This window comes from Penicillium atrosanguineum (assembly GCF_028827265.1).
Source record: "Penicillium atrosanguineum strain IBT 20685 chromosome Unknown utg000002l_segment0_segment0, whole genome shotgun sequence".
In the NCBI taxonomy this organism is placed as follows: Eukaryota; Fungi; Ascomycota; class Eurotiomycetes; order Eurotiales; family Aspergillaceae; genus Penicillium; species Penicillium atrosanguineum.
This window is the reverse complement of record NW_026623134.1, coordinates 190,117-209,733: the sequence shown is the minus strand read 5'-3', so window position 1 is coordinate 209,733 and position 19,617 is coordinate 190,117. Positions and strand designations below refer to the sequence as shown.

The 19,617-nt window shown below is 49.8% G+C and overlaps 8 protein-coding genes across 8 annotated transcripts; 4 read left to right on the top strand and 4 right to left on the bottom strand.

The window, feature by feature from the left end:
- Positions 1-603: 603 nt before the first annotated feature.
- On the top strand, positions 604-2,474 carry N7443_001813 (uncharacterized protein; the record flags this gene model as incomplete). The annotated part of the gene is made up of 4 exons (XM_056881869.1): positions 604-1,006; positions 1,064-1,150; positions 1,203-2,332; positions 2,403-2,474. 4 exons carry the CDS (start codon positions 604-606, stop codon positions 2,472-2,474), a joined length of 1,692 nt encoding a protein of 563 aa, XP_056743710.1.
- Positions 2,475-3,814: 1,340 nt separating this feature from the next.
- On the bottom strand, positions 3,815-4,392 carry N7443_001812 (uncharacterized protein; the record flags this gene model as incomplete). Its single annotated transcript, XM_056881868.1, has 3 exons — positions 3,815-3,846; positions 3,913-4,132; positions 4,183-4,392. The coding sequence occupies 3 exons, from the start codon at positions 4,390-4,392 to the stop codon at positions 3,815-3,817; spliced, it is 462 nt and encodes a 153-aa protein (XP_056743709.1).
- A 307-nt stretch (positions 4,393-4,699) lies between these two features.
- Positions 4,700-5,366, bottom strand: N7443_001811 (uncharacterized protein; the record flags this gene model as incomplete). The annotated part of the gene is made up of 4 exons (XM_056881867.1): positions 4,700-4,799; positions 4,846-4,992; positions 5,198-5,291; positions 5,360-5,366. The coding sequence occupies 4 exons, from the start codon at positions 5,364-5,366 to the stop codon at positions 4,700-4,702; spliced, it is 348 nt and encodes a 115-aa protein (XP_056743708.1).
- Positions 5,367-6,059: 693 nt separating this feature from the next.
- Positions 6,060-6,806, top strand: N7443_001810 (uncharacterized protein; the record flags this gene model as incomplete). Its single annotated transcript, XM_056881866.1, has 1 exon — positions 6,060-6,806. The coding sequence occupies one exon, from the start codon at positions 6,060-6,062 to the stop codon at positions 6,804-6,806; it is 747 nt and encodes a 248-aa protein (XP_056743707.1).
- A 1,351-nt stretch (positions 6,807-8,157) lies between these two features.
- On the top strand, positions 8,158-10,054 carry N7443_001809 (uncharacterized protein; the record flags this gene model as incomplete). The annotated part of the gene is made up of 2 exons (XM_056881865.1): positions 8,158-8,365; positions 9,399-10,054. 2 exons carry the CDS (start codon positions 8,158-8,160, stop codon positions 10,052-10,054), a joined length of 864 nt encoding a protein of 287 aa, XP_056743706.1.
- A 1,149-nt stretch (positions 10,055-11,203) lies between these two features.
- N7443_001808 (uncharacterized protein) lies at positions 11,204-12,792 on the bottom strand (the record flags this gene model as incomplete). The annotated part of the gene is made up of 3 exons (XM_056881864.1): positions 11,204-11,946; positions 11,998-12,201; positions 12,252-12,792. The coding sequence occupies 3 exons, from the start codon at positions 12,790-12,792 to the stop codon at positions 11,204-11,206; spliced, it is 1,488 nt and encodes a 495-aa protein (XP_056743705.1).
- Positions 12,793-16,324: 3,532 nt separating this feature from the next.
- On the top strand, positions 16,325-16,952 carry N7443_001807 (uncharacterized protein; the record flags this gene model as incomplete). The annotated part of the gene is made up of 3 exons (XM_056881863.1): positions 16,325-16,614; positions 16,671-16,688; positions 16,754-16,952. The coding sequence occupies 3 exons, from the start codon at positions 16,325-16,327 to the stop codon at positions 16,950-16,952; spliced, it is 507 nt and encodes a 168-aa protein (XP_056743704.1).
- A 1,368-nt stretch (positions 16,953-18,320) lies between these two features.
- Positions 18,321-19,108, bottom strand: N7443_001806 (uncharacterized protein; the record flags this gene model as incomplete). Its single annotated transcript, XM_056881862.1, has 2 exons — positions 18,321-18,866; positions 18,905-19,108. 2 exons carry the CDS (start codon positions 19,106-19,108, stop codon positions 18,321-18,323), a joined length of 750 nt encoding a protein of 249 aa, XP_056743703.1.
- Between the last annotated feature and the right edge of the window lie 509 nt (positions 19,109-19,617).

Below are 19,617 nucleotides of genomic sequence, written 5' to 3'. Positions count from 1 at the left end.
TCTGAAAAGGCGCTCGAGCGGGCTGCATGATGACTCCGCCGAGGGGCCGTCGCGGATTGCTCCGGTTGGCGGGACAATGATGTGGGCGCATTCGTGACTGTAGCCAGGCGGTGCATCATCTGCACGGGATTGCGACGATTCGGAACCTGAGATATTGCGGATTTAAGCCCTGCGAGGCTGGTGTGGAACGGCAGAAGTGCTTGTCTTCATTCCACGAGAAGACCAGAGGGATCGATCTAGCGAACTGGTCCTCTGCCATGGCAGCCATCTCATGCGCAAGCATACCGATTCGCTGAAGCGGCGTGCAGGGCAACCCCGTCAGACTGTTCGGACATGCGGACCATGGCCCCTGAGCGAGGCTGATTCTGACATGGAATGGAGCTATCTCCTTTCCTGTGGGTCCAAACTCTCATAAACCCCCTTGTAGCTCAACGACACCCTGCTAATCGCGTAAGCCTTGCCTGTGGATGGGGGCATGTGCAACCTCCGTGTGGCGATGCTGCTTGGCATTATTTTGACAACTGATCTCGGTACTTTATGAACACTTCCCGCCCTTTTTCCCATTTCTCTATCCAAGCATATTTCATTTGCTGTCTGGAGATTATGGCCGCCATGAATATCAGCCTCGATAAAATTAGCTTCTACTCTCATCCTCCTACAAAGTCCTCCTCGCGTGACGTCGCTGCTTCTCGTTGGAGGCCATATCAGGCTTCTTTAGCTCCACAAACTCTTCCCCGTGCCCTGCCGCCGAGACCGCAAGTTCATGGAACGACCTTCAACTCAGAATCCGATGCTAGCCTTAATGTCTCTCCGCAAATTCAAGCTCCTGTGAGGGAAGCCTTGGATTCACATGCAGGCAGTGAATTTGATATCGAAATAGGGAGAGCTGTGATGCATAACAGCCAGGTCACGCACGAGACAGACTTGGACATGCCTCTCGACTCGGGGCTGTTAAACGAATGCCGAATCGATGTGCCTCAAAGCAACTACAAATCCTTGGTTACTGGTATGTCAGGATTCTTGTGGGCCGGGACAAGCGAACTTAACTAATATCATCCACCAGATCATCCAGACCGGTGCCCTGTGGGAGAGGTTCATAGTGACATAGATACCGCTTTGATATCAGCAGAATCTCAATTGTATCATTCAGGTAGGCGTCAATCTTATTTTTTGTTCGACTTATTTTCCTGAACTCATAATAGACCCGCCCGTCACCCCAACCGTCACCCCAACCGACTTGCTAAGATGGCGTCGAGACAGTATCTCGTCGTTAGGAACTTATGATGAGACCGACAATAGCCCTGCTCCACCCGAAGTCAACTTGCATTGCCCGCGTGTCATGCCATCACCTTCGCCCGATTTGCCAGCACCGCCCAGTATTGAAACAATCATACAAGACGAATCCGTTGAAGACGACACCATGTCCGGGCCAGAAAACAATGGAGGTCGGACGGGAGTTCTGGGGGATGAGGTGACAAGACAAAGTGTTCAGGTCAATGAACCCTCAATCAGCGAGGCTATTTCGGATGAGGATGAAGGAGTCGGGCTCACTGAGGAGAGCCAAGCTCCTGTAATTTTTCGTCATGGGCCTCGCACTCGTTCAATCAAGCAGTCTAAAGCCACTCTGGCAAGCATATGTTCCTTGCGTCCACGACCAAATGCAGGCTTTTCCCGGCCAAAGCAATTCCCTGCCGTTTCTGTGGTCATCCCAGCCCGTCGAGTTGATGAATCGGCGGGAAGCACCAAGACGGATGCTCCGGCCAGAGCACGACGTAGCAATTGGGGCGGCAGCGGTGACTTCAACAATGACGGGACAATGCGGGTATCGACGGGAGAGTATTCACCATTTTCAGGTGGATCCAATTCCAAGACGACAGGACACCCACCGAAAAGGCCGAAGAGGGCAAAGCAGAATCACTTAGCCCAGAGAAATGCTATCGTGGTGGAATGCGCTACTCAGTCCCCAAAGCCCTCGAAGGGTGGTGGTTTGGCTGTCACATCAGGTGAAACACAAGAAATTTTCGGCCGCGGAGTTCTCCGTATCGAAGCTCGTGGTCCTCGACATGCCTATTTCATGACGTTCCTTCCGGAAGTTTCACATCGCCCGTCTACGGCAGAAATGCCTCCTGATCAGTCTTCACGTTCCGAAGGTTTCTCCGACAACGCATCATCGCGACTTGTGCGACGCAGAAGACGTCAACGAACGATGTCCACAACATGTGAAGATGGAGATGAGTGGTCCACAAAAACACCACTGAATTCGCGATCTCGTGATACGCGCAACAAGGTCCAACGAAAACCCAGGAGGCGTTTGCCGTGGTCTTCGGAAGAGGTGAATTTTCTGCTGGATTTAAGAAGAGACGGGCAAAGACCGTGGTCAGAGGTGACGAGCTTATTTTTAGATCGATTTCCCAGAAGAAGCCCTGGCTCAATCCAAGTTTACTGGAGTACGCACAGGCTTCAAGAAAGTATGACAGAATAAGATCATGCCAATTATCCTATAAACAAAGCGTATGGTTCAAGCGTCCTCGCCATACACCGCTAACAGGTACATATAAAAGGAGATTTCCAATGTGGAGGTCCTTAGACAATCAATCGGATCGTTTCTAATTTGAGAAATATTCATATGGAACAAAATGGGGATCGGTAACGTCTCTCCCCGGGTGTAGGACCTTGTCAATAGATCGTCATCCGTGGAAGAAGCCGCATACGAAATACAATTCGCGAGTTGAGTTCTTTCCACGACTAACTTATTAATAGGAGTGAGGCGTCCGGAATTGGGAAGATGAACTTGATCGCGCTAAGCATCATCGAGAACGTCTTGAATACATGCATTAAATCACCTCCAGCTGATTCCACGAAAAACCAAGGGCAAGTATAATACTCCTATCCCTTCGCTCTCAACATTGCCGTCGTAAAAAATGACTATTGCGCTTTTGCACATTTGAAGCGAGTCCCCAAATTCTTTTAAAACACTTGCTTCTCTGCTTTGTTTTCCACTTCGTAATTTCATTCCCAGATATCCTATCTCGCACGCACTGCTATGGCTGCTACGACTTCCTCACAATCATATCTCCTAAAGAATAGAAAACAGATGCGTCAAAAACAAGGGCGCCACAAGACTTGTCTAATGAAAAAGGCATCCGAATACAGCAAAACTTGTAACGCAGACGTCTGTGCGGGGATACGGTTACGTGAGACAGGCCAGGTCTTCATTCTATCCGCGGATATAACGGGGTTTTGGGACTTTATCAAGTCACAAATAGTATACTGCCGCGTAACAGTCTTATAGACGTAGAAGGCTGACTCCTTTAGGGTTCGTACTATCCAGTCCCGAGGTTGATCACTGAACGAAACCTGGAAAAGGCTGGGAAAAGTGCCAGAGGCAGGCTATCAAGCGGAATCGGTACGTCACAGATCAACAGAAATAATGGAGGAGCCGGAACTGCATGGCATCTATACAGTACAGAAGCTTCAGACAATCTGGGCTTTACATACTGCAACTATCAAGTGCAACCTCAATTTTCCCGGATTGGTGAATTTATCGAACTCAAGCGATATATTGTAAAGAAAGATGTTTATCAAGCGACTTGGTATAAAAAATTAAAATACCTCTTGGAAGTGTAGGCTTTACTGTGTGGCTTTGGAAGGAATTCCGAAATATTGCCCGGAGCTCCTTCCCATGATAATAGTATTCGGTTGTCCCGCTGAAAGTAGATGGGCGAAAGCAACGCAGAAAGACGGCTTCTGTGCTTAAACTCTCCGTGTTTGAACTTTTATCATTGAACTAAACCTGTAACACGATATACATGATTCATCCTGCAAAAGGGTAGCATTCGACATAACCTGTGAAAGGTGCACGACAGATAGGACACCTCTTCGGCGTTGCAAGATTTTTTGCGCACGACTTACAAACAATGTGCCCACATAGAATAGTCACCCAGCGATCTGGCTGCAAAAAGCAGACACTGCACCCTAAGATACGCCTTTCTCTTTGCTGGGAAAGTTCCTCTTGCGTCTTTTGGTGCCCCTCCCTCTCCAGGCGAATTTCATCTCGAAGCATTCTATTCTTCTCTTGTAACAGCTGGATTTCACGGTCAAGTGCCTTTCGGAGCCCCCCGAAAGCGTTGTCCTGGTCCATTATTAGTTAAGCAGGGAAAACATATTGTGAGGAATTGGTACCAAAGCAGACGGCTCCTTTGTTTCGATTCCTCTGCGTTTGCGCGATGGTGTCGTATCCGCCTCCGCATTAACTGATTCAATGATTATGCTCTCAAAGTCCTGGTAACTGTAATCACGGCGCGAGGCCCTTTGAGGTCGTAAGCTACCTGGCTCGAGCCTTGGAAGTTCCTCGTCGTCGGCTATAACAATAGTGTTGGAAGGGATTGCCATCGAGATTTTAGTCGCCACGCTCAGGGGAGGAAAGCCGGTACAAGCCGGCCTGGGGAAAGGAAAAGAAAATATCAGAGCATGCGGCCGGTTAGGGCAAGGAGGCCCTTTATATATCTGAGAACCAACAGCGACGAAGTCAGGCCCGATAGGTAATTGGACGCTGGTGCGATCAACCTGCATGGCACGATTGGACGTCAAGTCGTGATGGTGTGAGACTGGGCTATATCGCTGCATGCGCTGCCCCGACGAGGCAGACAGTTGCATTTCTATATCTATCCAAAGACCAAGGCCCCCGCTTAATTGCTATTTAGTGGATCATGGCCTGCTCATCCTTGTCTCTGAAGTTCCTGCGCCGGATTCGGACAACGCCAGCGACTGCGCACATGATGCGCACCAAAGGCGTGGAGCTAGAAAGCCATCTTATGTAGCAAGGCTATTTTACACCAGTTGTACTCGAGTGGCTCCTCGTTTAAATGAATAGTGTTAAAGTGACGCGTAACATGTCTGGCGTCGTGAAACATCCGAAAGCGATGCGCAACACTCTTATAAACAGTGGCTTTCTTCTCTCCCTCATAAAACTTGCGGGGACTTGTCAGAAGGCTGAATTAGTATAGTTGAACCGGAAGTCAACTACTCAGGGACCGGATTCCTGACCTGGTGGCCCAAGAATATAACTTTCTTGAGACCCCGGGTAATGCTAAGAAGGGGGTAGTCAAAAATGATAACAAAATCGTTCTCTCGAAGGTTGACTTGAAGAAGGAAAGGTCAAAATTTTAGGCAGTCTGCTATATGGAAAACTACTTACCGTTGTGACAGCTCAACAGCTGGACTATTCCGCTCAAAGTATTTGGCGCCTTCGTAGCTCGGTGCTCCACTGCGCTTAGTAATCTTGAGGTGTTCTGATTCGATCAGTGATCAGCTCACTGAGCATCACCTAACACTCACCTCATCAACACGATGCGCTCACCGAGCATGACGTGAGCGTAGGTGAGCAGGTTTTGGAACACATTTCAATGGAACCAACGGTTTAATTCCATCCATGCACAACCGCTGCAGTTTATTGCGTCATTCAACAGCACTGCTTTCAATTCAAACGTTCATATTGGTCAGTGTGCTGCATTTCATGACCCAACAATGTAGTTTGTTACTAAGACAAACGACTAACGGTTATCAGGTCACAAAACTCTGAGAACACTTGTTGCACGGTTCTTGTACTAACGGGTAGATTGGCAGAATCTACAGCCTTGACTAGCTCAAACAAGATATTTCCTGGTAATACTTTTGTGCTCCCGGGAGACGATGTAGCCTCCTGGGAGGGGTGGTAGATGAATCTGGGAATAAATTGGCTCCTAGGAGCTGATCAGAAACCCCCAGTCCCACAAACTAGACACTATAAGGCAAGTCAATTAGTCCTCTGTTATTCATCCATTTTCTAATTTAGATACGTATTATCTATTTGCCATCATTTTGGTCTCCCCATTCCGCTACATACTGCGATAAAGATGGAAAGTTTCTCATGCAAAGATGATTGGTCTCTGTCAAGCGATCATATATGTCTATCATGGAAAGATCCCATCGCTGAAGCCTTGCATGATTCCGCTGACGGCATGGTGAAGACGAAGATGTCTCGCGCAGAACTTCGCTGTCCTGCAAACGCACAACAAAGCATGGCTTTAGGAGAAGCCAGCCTACTGGAAAGTTATCTAGATCCTTGTTGGTATCAGCCAACCTCTTTAAGAGCAGGTTCAACCATTGATCCACCGTTTGGTATACTGTCGAACGAGACAGATTCGCTACAGACCATCGCACCAGCAGACGTTTTGATTGACGCATCAAAGGACTTGCTCCATTCTCTTGACTTTGACTCCCTTGACTTTGACTCCGAATCAAAAAGGCAGCCACCCTCGGCGCTCGACCAAGTGTTAGAATCTAGCCCCGACCTCATACGTGGACAATCATTAAAAGGTCCACCTAGGCGCGGTATGGAGAAGAACGCCTCTCAACGATTCAAGGGGAAGTATGAGCCACAAAAGGACACCAAGAACGTTCAAGAGCAATCAAAGAGGACTTGCGTCCCCCGCAGCCCAGGTAAAGAGGATCCTGCCAGCATTGAAACGAGAGGGATGTTTGAGTGTAATGAGACTTGGTGCAAAAGAAGCTTCAAACGTCGAGAGCATCTGAAGCGCCATTCGAACAGCCATCTCAACGAGAGACGCCATATCTGTTGGGTACCTGAATGTCACCGTGCATTCTTGCGGCCAGATCACCTCAACGCACACAAGAGTGTGCATAGCAAACAAGGGGGTCGAAATCGCTATGTTGCCAGCCTTGATGAGAAAAGCCCGTTTTATGACCCGACTTACCGTGGACAGCTTACGTCTGACGGGTATCCGTCCTATGACATGTCCTCGTGATAACAACCGGCTGGAAGCCGCAGTGGGTCCCCAAGGATCTGACCTAGCTACCTATCTGTATCCTTTTTTCGTGAAGGTATCTGGCAGAATCCGGTTGATGTTTCGCAGACGACCGCCTTGCCAAGATAAGCTCCATTCCTACCAACTTCATTTGCCTGCTCACCTTTCTCTACCCAATGGCTAAATGATGAAAGTATTTGAAATGCGCCAAGGAGTTGCAACGTACATGACTCGCGTTGTCGGATGGGCGGGGTTTCTGTTACGGGTAGCGATCTGCGTTATGTCCTCCTTGATCACCGTAGTTGGAATTTTTGGAGGAATCCAGTAGGAGAGGGCCCTTGCACCAGCAAGGGTAGCTTTCGAGACAAAGCACAAAATAGCGAGTCACGACAAAATATGGGATGTCTATGGAGAGCGATGCTTGGCTTTTATAAATCTTTACAGAGACCTTTTACAAGTCAGGGGCATTCTTGCCTGGATCGGACGGCTCCCATTTTCAATAGTCCAGCCACTTCATGCACCACAAGGACTTGATAGATCGACCACAGAAAATCTTAGCACTGACCCCGGGTCATCTTTGCCATGCGCTGGGGGCATTTAAAGGGGCCCTAGATTGAGGCCTATCCCCAGCAAAGGTCAAACGAACACGATCAACTGATCTCACCGTTCTCAGTTATGGTCTCTGCCGCCACCTCCAGGGAAAGTTTTACTAGATGGAAGACAACGGCATATCGCGCCAACATCCTCACGAGAGAAGATGTTTTCAACATTTTGCCCTTATCTACATCGACCGAGAAGGAAAGCTTTGCCATGAGACGTCACCTTCTATCTCCAACAGTATCAAGACAATTCTGTCCCCTCAGGTCACCAGGTGTTTTTGGAAAGCGGTGGCAGAATCAAAGGAACGCGGCTTTTCAGCACCAGGACTGCCCGGCAACCAGCCACCTTTTCTGCCCACGTCATCGCTCGCGCCGCCTACACCTGGACCGGCAAAACCTGGGGCAAGTCTCCGTCGCCGAAGAGAAACGTGGACTGAGGGGCACACTCTGGCTATCCAGACGGCCACGATCCCTGTCAATGAGAAACGTCTACTTCGTCAATACTATGAGAAGGTCTTCCAGAACTTGCAGCAAACAAATTGCCGAGTTCTTGCCAAGGTCTGGGTGAAACTTGTTGAGCCACGCAAGCAATTTCATTTTCCCTACAATGGGAGGAAGATTGTGGAGGGCAAAACAATACAATTCAGCCCCAAAGAGACTCAGCCGTCATGGTGGCCGCCTGGAGTGAGTCACCGAGAGCCCGACCACCTTCCCAAAGCTGGTAAGAAGATGAGCTGTCTTCTGCGCTTTTGATGCAACTGACCTTCCAATCAGAGCGTATCGCACTCCTCATCCATATCCTTTGCGAATTGCACACCAGTCACGGAATCACTGCGCAGAAACTGAAAGATGCAGGACGGCATATTCAACAGTCCATCTCTCCGATTGAACGACTACAATTACTAGACGAGCTATACCGCGTGAAAGAAGAGGAGGAAAAGTTTCTTGATAGGGTCACGGGTAAGTCCTTGCAATTTCCGGTAAGGTCCGGGCTAAAGGAATGCAGATGGTAATACAAAAGTCTCAATTTCGCGCGCGAACCTACCCGATTCCACGGTAGTCGGAGACAGGGGACATCATCAGAGTTTGGAGAGGACCTGGATCGCGCAAACGTCGGAACACGAGCCACCGATTCAGAATACGTCAATCTGCTTCCAAACTGCTCAAGACATGATCCCATTGAACCTGCCTGTGGACCCGTGTGCTATCACAGACATCCATCATGAAGAAGATCTTTCCATTGAACCCAACTCTTCACCGTCGCCGGTGTTGCTTCAAGGCCTGAAACGGAGCTTTTCGAGTGTTGAGGATGCGGGGGTTCCCACCAGGCCCTCTACCGCTGAAATCTGCTCCTCATCCTTTGTCGCGTTTCACCCTTTATCTTTAGTTACCTATGAGGACTTTCCACTTGATGTAAGCTACCCTGGCACAGGATTTGTTTGGAACGACCCGTGTAATCAATGACTTTCCAATTCGCTTAGTATTACTGGAGCTGCAGTTGACTATCTGGCTAGAGCCAGCTTGCGAGATTGGGCATGTCATTGACCTCGGAAGATGGGAAAGACTCTTCTTCGACTTGCTCACCGATAATGAGTCTCATTGATGCTTTACAAAGATCATTACTCCTTCGATTTTATGACTCTGCTGGAGAGTGACTTTTGGCTCATAGTCTCGAGGCGCGATGATAGGGGTGAAATGGAGGGTTTTGTTAGGCCTCTCTCCTTCGTCCATGGCTTTGTGTCTCCATACTTATAGCCGTCTATGCCAGCAAACCAGCGCTGGGTATAGACCATATCAGCCCTCTCCAGATTTTGATCTCCGGTCCAACCAAGCACGGATAGCCCATTGCGTTTCGCTGTTGTGTATTTTTAGAAATTCAGCTTTCTGTAGCCACGGGGAGTTTCATGGTCTGCCCAATGCCGAAAACGGTAATAATCTTGGATCGTACGCCCGGTTCCCACTCGCAGAAGCTTTGGAAACAATGGACCTGGAGAGGCTACGCGAAATCAAAATGATCGGCCCCACCCCCCTGCCACCTTGGCGACCCGAGACATTTTCGGAATCGAAATTGAGCCGGACAAGGAGATCGCCATAGAACGAGCAGAAACGGCACGATCCGCCTCGGACATTGTCGTCTACTCAAACGCCTCGGAACGCCAAGGCCACCTGGGCGCAGCAGCGACGACACTCAATGACAGCACGGGGACGGCGGATTTTCTACAGATTCAGGTGGGGCCAATGGACCGGTGGTCAGTACATGCCGCCGAGCTAGTGGGGATCCTGTATGCCATCAATATCATCAACAAGGCTGCCCTCCAGCGATGGAGGCTAGCCGGCTTGCACACCAGAACTGCGACCATCCTCAGCGACAGTATGTCGGCTTTGCAAGCTATCCAGAACCCGAAAATCAAGTCAGCACAACAGATCATCTTTGCCATCCTGGAATCGGCCAAGAACACCAAGTCAAACGACATCGCAATTCGCCTACAATGGATGCCCGGACACTGCGAGGAGCCCGGTAATGACACCGCAGACCAATTGGCCAGAGAAGCAGCCGTGCCGGGAAAAACCTATCCCTTCGCCCCATTACTATCTCGCGAGAAGGCCTTTATCCGGAGAGGGATCTACGCTCAGTGGGAGAAGGAATAGAAGGAATCCAGAACAGGTAGCCACCTCCGGAGAATCGATCACTCACTACCGGCCAAGTACACGAGGCGGCTTTACGGGCCGCTACCGAGGAATCGAGCCTATCTGCTGACACAACTGCGGACGGGACACTGTTGGTTAGCGACATATGCAAAAGTGTTCCGCTTTCGTGACGACGATCTGTGCGTCTGCGGCGAGCGAGAGAGCGTCAGTCACGTTCTATTGGATTGTCCGGATCTGAGAGGTCTGCGACGGGAGCTACGAGCGAAAGTGGGCGACGCTTTCAGTAGTGTGTCGACTTTGCTAGGGGGTTCGGAGGAAGGAAGAGGTAAGCCTAATCATGCCTCGCGTGTCAAGACGGTGGACGCCGTCTTGGAATTCGCAGAGGCATCCCAACGGTTTCAAAGTCGCGCGCCACGAGGGCGGCAATCACAAACGGCATCTAGGCCACGGCAGGCCTCGGCGAGGCTCTAAGTTCGTCTAAGAAGTGGTACATTCTACCTGTACATACATGGTTATATATAGTTGAGGTAGCCTGCATATCGCTTTCAAAGTTGAACCCTGGATTGAGGTACAAGTGTGATAATTGACCTATATGGAGAGATCCAGCTATTTATAGTTGCAGCAGCTCATCTCCCTGCTGCCTAGCGGAGTGCCTGCCTAACAGGCAGCCACTCCTACAGATCTATATACATAACGTGACCTGGGATCCAACTTTCAATTTTGCGAGGGGTCAGGGTAAATGAAGTCATGCATATATACATACATACATACTGTACGCTCGATGATATGATGGAAAGAATCGTGTACTCGAAGTCTTTGCGGCCAATTCGGGGTGAGTGCATCAGTCTTCTTACGTGTTGAAGTGAGAACAAGAACTTTTGAAGTTTCCGCCACAACTGCGTGATGCTCTACTGCGCGAAAATACGGTCTCACTTAAGAAATCAGGCCTGAGAGCTAGTGACCTGGAAAGCTTGAGAGCACATCAAATTTACCAATGGGTTTTGATGATAATGAACAGAAATTTATTTGCATTTCTTGATAACTACTCTGTACATTATCAATCAAAAATCCATCGATAAAATTGAATTGTCCGGTTAGTCAACTATGCGGCGGTGCCTTTCCTCATTACACTTTCACGTCGGTTAGGATTCATTGCGCTGGTGCTGGTCCTGGTAGAATACGCTGTGTTGGTCGCACCGAAGATGGTGCCAGAGTTTTTGCAACACTCTCAGGGGCTTGTATAAAGCCCTGAGTCGGAAAATACATCTCAGGCCTTTCTAAAGAACGAGAATTGGCTGGCGGCTCTGCACCCTGGCTTGTTTCATTTGTGGTCTGCTGCCCACTGTTCTCAGCCTCAGTGTCCCGAGTATCGGGAATATTGAGGTTGATGCCTTTTTGGCTGCTGGTTGCAGTTTTACTGCGATCCAAATTCATCCCATCCGTATCTGCATGACCGTGAGTAGTATGATTCAATGTGCCGCACGATGCAGAGCTCCCCAGATGAAAGTACTGGGAAGGAGAACAAATAACGGTTTCCTCATCACTATGCACATCTCGCGCTGATGGGCTCCGTGAAGGCGTCAGATAAAACCTCCCTATAGTGGAAGTTGAAGGAGATGAAACCGGCAATTGAAAGGGGCGATTCGACGTTGCTTGCGATGTTACTTCCACTACAGGTTGCATGGAACGAGACCTTATCTTCTTTTTTCGGCGTAAATGCCCGGCGCCTTTCTGATAAAGTATGGCTTGAATGGCCGAAATCGTTCGCGAATGACCGAAGTCCTTCCTGAATTCCAGCTCAATCTCTTTGTCAGTTAGATGGGCCCGGGGCTCGAACCACCCAACAACACGGGATTTCTCTTCTCCGGTCCATCGGCGGCCAGGAGGAAATGCTGAATATCAGAGTCAGCAGGACGGATCCAATTTGGAAGTTTATAACTCACGCATCTTGGCTACATCATGCTTTCGTGGGATTCCCACTGAGACTTCCGTCGGAGTGGCGCCGCTTAAATGAGCGCTCGAGTCGGCGTCAGTCAAGTTTGCCTGTGCAGCCTGAGAATCTCCGGAAATTGGTGAAACACTTGAGGTTTCCAGCCGGGCAAGCATATCGTCTACTTTCTCGAGCACATCTTGGCTTATATCTGCCACTAGAAAAGGTCAGATTACTTCTTCGCCAATGTTAGTACACAATACTTACTGTCCAGGAGTATGCAGCCCCATGAAGATATTTCTTTTGCCATCAGGTTGAGAGCGTCAAGCTCCGTCTGTACGTCAATTTGATGGAACCGTGGGTGAATAAGTTGTCGCAGATGCCCGGCCGAAATCAGGTGATGATCAAACTGGCATACTTCAACCCGGACCTTGCGCTGCGGAAGATAGTAATGGTATTTGCCATCTTGATACTTGACCTCCGGAGAGCTCTCGCGGACAACATCGATCCAACTGACGTCATCGCTGCAAGCCTCCAGGATCTTAGGTCGCGCATCAGTGAACATATAAGTCATTCTCTGAGCCAAAGCATCACTAATGAGCGGTACTTCGAAGAACCGAGCGAGGCTGTAATCTCTCTTTGCTGTACCTTGCAGTTTTTGCAAAAAGTTGTGAACAAGTAGCAAATCTTGATGGGGGCCATCGAAGAAGTGTCTGCGAATTCTTTCTTCGCACGGCCCAAGACTGAAATTGTAGGACAAATCGCCGCCATTGCACGTGTTCTCTGCATTATCATGTCTAGACTCCATTGGGAAAGAAACTGAGGCCTAAGCAAAGATATTAGAACACTATCATCCGTGAAGAAGCAAGACATACTGGGCAAGTGGGCTCGTGACTACTCTTTTGGTAACACAATCTGGGACATTGGCTTTGCTTCGGGTCTGTGACTTTATCTTACTTTTATATCCAGCAGGGCATATCACGTGTAATACTGCAACCTGGAAGCGCTGTTCTTACTCCATGTTGGGCTCGTTAATATCTCTTGTCTGGATTTAACTGAACAAGGGATCAGTTGTAGACGAGAGGCGACGCGGGAAATATTGTCTCATAGTTTACAGGCATTCTGAAACGACCAATTGTAAGCGTAGTCGTATGTTGGGGGGCGTTTGAAACAGTTTTTCTTGTCTTTACCTCTTCTAAATATGGTAAGCCGAGCCAGCTTGCGAGACTGATGACTCGACTTGCGTGAGACATTTCATGCCACTTGCAGGGATAATCACGAAATCCTTGTCCTCAATGATGTTTCTCGTAGTCGATCAGCAATTATGTTTACTCATCGAATCTTCTGAAGCAAATTGCGGGGGCTTGCACGTCCACCGGGGAATGGAGATTCCGCCCGGCGCACTGTGCACTGTGTACCCGAAGCGCAATTCCGACCCTCAAGGATATTCTGACTAGGGTTATGAACAGGGTGCACGGATACCGAGGAACAAAATTGGGCTTACTTCACCAAATGGCCCGTCACATAAACAGAATCAACAACATCGCCAAATTGTCCAGCCGATTGGGGTCAGCTTTACCCGTTCATAGTTGAAATGATTGTTCACGGGGATAGATCATCCATAGATGTGTCCAGCACATCAGGGAAGTCTCAGTCCACGTCTTATCATCAGCTCATCTCAACACTCTTGTTATTTGGTTCAATTGCTTCACCGCACGGGCACACAGGCCGTTTGCCGCTCTGGGGCGGATTTCTCCAGAACAAGGGGCATTTTATGATTTGGAATTATGACGGCGTCTAAATCATGTCACAGGATGCTTCAGCCTCGTGCCACGAATCACAAAGATGGTCCATTGTTGGTTTTCTCGGCGTCTGCGCACAGTGGATCCGGATCCCTGCAAGCGACAGGGGTGGAGAATTCGACGATCAGTGGAGAACGGCTGGACCATGTTCGGTCTGAGACCCGTAGCTATCACCCCTCCCCATGCGCGCTATCACCTTGAGCAACCCATCCATGGTAGAGAAATCAGCACAGAATGCTGCTTCGCGTTGAAAGTGCGACTTCAGACAGCGTTCCGGGATGTCTAAGGTTAAATGCAGAGTTCGGTGCTGAGCTGCATTTCCCCTGCGCCATCTGGCATGCCCGGCATGCAAAGCCCACTTGCAGTAACCGCATGTTTTTGTGCCTGCAAATCCACTTTTTAAGCTTCGGTCCTCGTTCTCTCGATCCGGATGATCATGTTACTAGCGCAGCGGCTAACTACCATGATGATCGTCCTGATTGCCAGAGTAGCGCATGGAGCTGGATGAGGCCGAGCTAGCGGTGCTGGTTGGTTTCGGGCCATCAAATCACCCACAGCGACATGACGATTTGACATTCCATGTCTCTCGGCATTGTCAGGTCTTGTCGGTGGCCTGCGGGGTCGCTTGTGTAATGTGCCTTTGGGGGGGTGCTGAGAGGGGTGGCCTCAAGCCAGCGGTCGGGACGCGCATCTGTCTGACAAGAGTACACAAAAGTACCTCATGTTGAACTGCGAGCTTAGTTAGCAATCTGGGCTGACGCCACTCGGCACTAAGTACGATGAAGCCAAGCACGCGAGCGGGCCCGACCAAAGTGGGACCCAGCACGAACTTGACGACGTTGGTATAATCATTTCGAGAGCTACTACTGTCCTGGTGCCAATTGGGGAATTATTTTGCCGAAGCAAATTCTAGGGCTTGCAAGATTGTGATCGATCAGGCGGAGACAATCTACCCCATTTAATCCGCCTTCTTTCTGTTGTTATAGTGCGGGCGAAATGACACGCATCTCAAAATGGTAGATTGTTCTGGAATTGATAACTTGAAATACGGTTCAAAGCGCGCCTAACCTTGAGGATTATGAGTTGATACAAAGTGAATTATACAAAGTGAATTAGCCTCGGCTACAATAAAAGAATACATATAGGTTGTCATGTCGAGCAGCGTGTCCAACAATAAATAGAAGTGTTTGCTTGACGTGGAAACATCCACACCTCACATCACTGGTCCCTGTGTGCCCCTTCTATCCCAGTCGATCGGTAATTGAGACCCGGTAGAACACTCTCCAGAGATGTGACATCCACCATGGCTGGTTGATGGTCAAGATCGGTGGTCTTGCAACGGCTAAGCCTGAATGGAAGATAATGTATCAGCATGTTTTCTCAGGAGTAGTTGACGCAGGGTAGTACTCACCCTCCACGTCTCTTAGATTCTCTTTTAGCTGCGTAGAAGGTGCAAAGCGATAACTCGATGCTTGGGCGGAGGATGCAGATGTTTGAAAGAACCGTCGCTGACGCTGGAGTCTCTGACGAGTGCCTCTCTGTGCTTGGCCTGGTAGCGGCCGACGACGCCGAATACCCCGAATTAATTGATTCAGCTTGCCACGCAGTGACTCGCCGGATCGCTTTATTTGGAATTGGTCATAATATGCGTCAGACTTTTCCTCCCATGATAGATGTTGATTATTGTGTAGCCATCCCCGGAGGTTATTCTCCTCCCACGAGGGCCAAGGAGTGCGATCTGGCATAGCTAAGCCACGGATGACGAGGTATTATGACAGAAATGAGACAGGAATATGGAGGAACTCAAGTCAACGGTCAAGGGCAGCTAAAATCTGCACGGGAAACGCGGGAATGCGGAGTTTCTTATGAGTTCTCAACGCTTGCTGAAAGATACAATGAATGTGTGCACGAATGTGGTTGTTCTTTGGAACGGAAGCTGGATTTGGGGATACCGAGCTATGCAAAAAGCGGCGTTGGGTTGGCGTTCAATTGTGATAGACGCTGGTTAAACCTCGCGAAGCGCGTGAAACCTGAGGTAGTATCGAGATGAACGGTGAAAGCCACCAACAAACAACTACGGGTACTATTGGGTGTGTTTTTTTCGTGCTTTGAGGGGTTGACATGGATAGGAAATGGGCAGTTGCCGGTTCAACAGCCTCTGATTCGTGCGATCAAGGGTCACAAAGCATAATTCAGCAGCCTGTAGACCACTAGAGCTTTTCACAGGCTGATCTGCTTTTTCACAGTCTCGAGGGCGTTACTGTGCCAATCATGCGAAGGCTCCAGTCCAGGATCTACATAGATAGATATGAAATTGTCCAATTTCTACCCTGCGAGAAGTTAGCAAGCGTCCGACTCGAGGCTGTCTAACTTGGACCCCAGCAAGTGTGTTATTTCGGATGACTAGACGGTTCAAATGACCTTTTGGCTCGATCTTGACCGCCCCGCCCCGAATATAAAGTTGGTTTTTCGTGCTAAGTACACCGCAAGGCCTTCGCTTCCGTCTACTAGAACTAACAACCACCCTTCAAAGTCAGTATGCTTGACAAAGGGACCCGTTACCGAGATCGACTACGCTCACTGGATCTATGGAGCCTTCCCAGTTCTGTCGCGAACTCGGATGATGAAGGGGACTCGGCGTCTCATAAGTCGTCCGACAACGAGGTGGCTGCAGAAGCCCACGACGCAGCACACCAACACGAAACAGATGATGTCTCCCTTCAAAGCTGGCCTGTCAAACCTCAAAGTGTGGTCGAGTCTGATACGGAGCCCCCTAAGCGGAAATTACCTCGCATCTCGGAGGAAATCACGCATGCACTGATGAAAGAGTAAGTCTATACAACCTCGCCATCAATCTGTTCTACAATTATTGACAGCCTATCAGCTTAGACGTGAGAACCCAGTGCGTACCTCCGGTCTCTTAGCCTTTCTTCTACGTTCTAAAGCCACAAGCTGACCAAGATCTAGATCCGTCGAAGGGCGACTTGAAAAGCACAGTGAGAATAACGAGCGGCTCCAAAAAACTATCAAAGCCTTGACCCGCGACATGAAGACAATCAAATCCGCGCTTGCCATTGTGGAAAAGAAATTAGATGGGAGTTGCCCTGGTATAGGAGATCCTGTGGGGGAGCGGAAGGTGACTCGCTCTAAGCGCCCCAACCAGTAAGGTCTCGAGTCTCGATGCGCCGCACCGTAGCGGGTGCGTCAACAGACAGTCATGTGATTTATCGGGGCAGAGCATAGGAAATACAATTTAGCATTCGTCACTAGAAGCACGTGTGCATGCTTGAGTCAGATTATCCAAAAAATGTACTGGGCCTGGATGTCTTGCCAGGGTTGCGCACGGACATGATCATCGCCGTAGCTTCGCGCTGGGAAATCCCGAAATGACTCTTCGTTTGATCAAACTAAGCCGAGTAAAGCAATTGTAAGCTAGCTAGGTACGAGCGAACATTCAAGTACATGGAAGCACTGCTCTGCTTGTTTCTTCTGCGTCCCTGTCCATGCGCAGGCGAAAGGATCCGCTTCCTGCGCGGTACGCACGTCATCGAGCCCTCAATCCAGCCGAGCCACTACGAAGTATGATCGCCGCCACATTTTCTCCGTTCAAGTCGCCCCTGTCAGGGCCTTTCACGCTCCTGCGCTAGTGTGCAACCTAGTCCCACCTACCCCTCTTTTCTATTCATCCGCTCTGTGCATAAACCGGCCTCCGACGATGATCGCATTCTCTTCAGATCAAGTCGGATATAAGAAGAGACCGCGGCGTAGAAGGGGAACCGGACACATGATGGTCATTTGCTCGTGATGGCGGGTGGAGACCGTTCAGGGAGGAGCGGGGAAAACCAAGGAAGTGTTGGTTTTACTTGCCGTCTGCGCTATCTGGCCTAAGCCTTCCCGAGTTCATTTTCTCCCTAACGGATTTACGTTGCTCAAACGTGAGACTTTGGGCTAGTAAATCTGGCTGATAACAATATCCCTTCGCAAGAGCATGCCACCTCTCGTTCGTGTGCTGTCAAATGGGTCGAGGTATACCTCCGCCGGGAGGCAGGGGCCGACGTCGATCGGGCCCGGACCGACGATGGGGAATTGAATTTGCCACCTGACCACCCAACCAACATCAAGCAGACCCCGTTGGCCAGATCTAGACCTGCAGTAGCCGGCGGCGAGTCATGCTCGCGCACTGGCCCCTTAGCGGTTGGTGGTGTAAACTTTAAATTCTCCGATGTGATTCCCGATTAGCAGTCAGTAAATGTGATCTACGACGTATGTCAAAATAGGTCCCGTTGCGGCCGAATGGCGCTATGCATTGGCCAGCAGGTCTCAGTCGCGCTCTGACCTTCCAGAATACATTTCTCGATGGGCTCTGCTAAATTCTCAGCTATATTCATTATTGATGCATTGCGTTGCCGCTGAGATATATATGATTGGCAACGAAAGTCCGAGCGCAAAACGCCAACCAACATCGCAAGATTTGAATTGCTCTGCACACCCTTTCTGTCACGTACTGCTAGAGCAAGGATCATAAAATCAACACCTAGGCATTAGGCCCGGAACTCGGAACAAGCGGGTTGGTGGAGGGGAATGCACCATTTGTGCCAGGTAATGGGGCGCTTGGGAACACCTGGTTACCCATCTCCCCCATAGGCCCCGAGTTCTGCAGATATGGTGGCTGTAGCACGTCTGAGAATGTCGCCAGGTAGGAGTTTCTCAATTCATCCCTACGGCCCCAGATACGGGCCGCCGTGGTGGATAGATCCCCATGTATCATGCCTAAGAAAGTCTCCATATCTGCCTGCGGCCATTGGTTCAGGCTATTGGCATTGCTTGTCGCCGTCTCAAGGCGGCTTTGCAACTGAAGATTTTCGGTTCGCACCCTCTCGCATTCCTCCATGGCCTGCTTTCTGTCAGCCACCAGGTGCTGAATTTGAGTAGAAAGCTGGGCCTTTTCCGTTCGGTGCTGCTGTGCAGCCTGTTGAGATTGCTGCCGTTCTTGAGCCACCAGATTGGACAATCGCTCTTTGTCGTCCTCGGCTTCGTCCAGAATTTTCAGACATTTGCGGTGCGTCTTGTTCCACTCCGACTGTTTTGTAGGACTTGTTTTCGATGGTTTGGATAGACGGTTCTGAGAGCCGAAGGTTTTAGTAAATGCCCAAGGCTTGCAAGAAGGGAAATCTCCACTACACCAGGCGATCGGTACGCTGGAGGGCTGGGCGTCACCTCAGAGTCCGATTCGGAATTCGCTGTCACTGGTCTTGTGCTCGCGATCCGGTTCGATCCCAGGTTGGCGCTCGAGGTCTTCCGGACCTTCTGCCGCGACGACATAAGATCTTGGGACTCAGTCTTAGACAAGTGGGAATGCGGAAAAGCTTCAGCCACCTAAATGCCAATGAATACAAGGACAGTCAGACGCGTCTTTATGAGGTATGACCGGGTGAAGCAGGCTTGCGAAGGAGTTAGGCAGGCATGTTGCATAAACGGCGTTCTTATCGTTTACTCTGAACGGCGCACGCGAGAGGACTAGACCGCGGCCTTTCACTAACTGAGCCATGGTCACATTGCCACGGTGTGTGGGGCTTGCAACCCGGGATCGTAATTATGAACGAGGCTGGCCAGCTCAACCAACAGACTGGTGGCTAGGCGTAGACAACCAACAAACCAATGTATTCTCCACACCCCCTCGTCTCTCTCGATTGTTCCGGTGTTAATAAGCTAGTATCGGGATTACCAAGCGCAGCACGGCACACAGCATGAACCGGGATTAGACGAAGCAGCCAGACCTATTCTTGCCGGCATCAAAAGGTGCCGGCTTTCAGCATCCGCTTTCCCCGGGT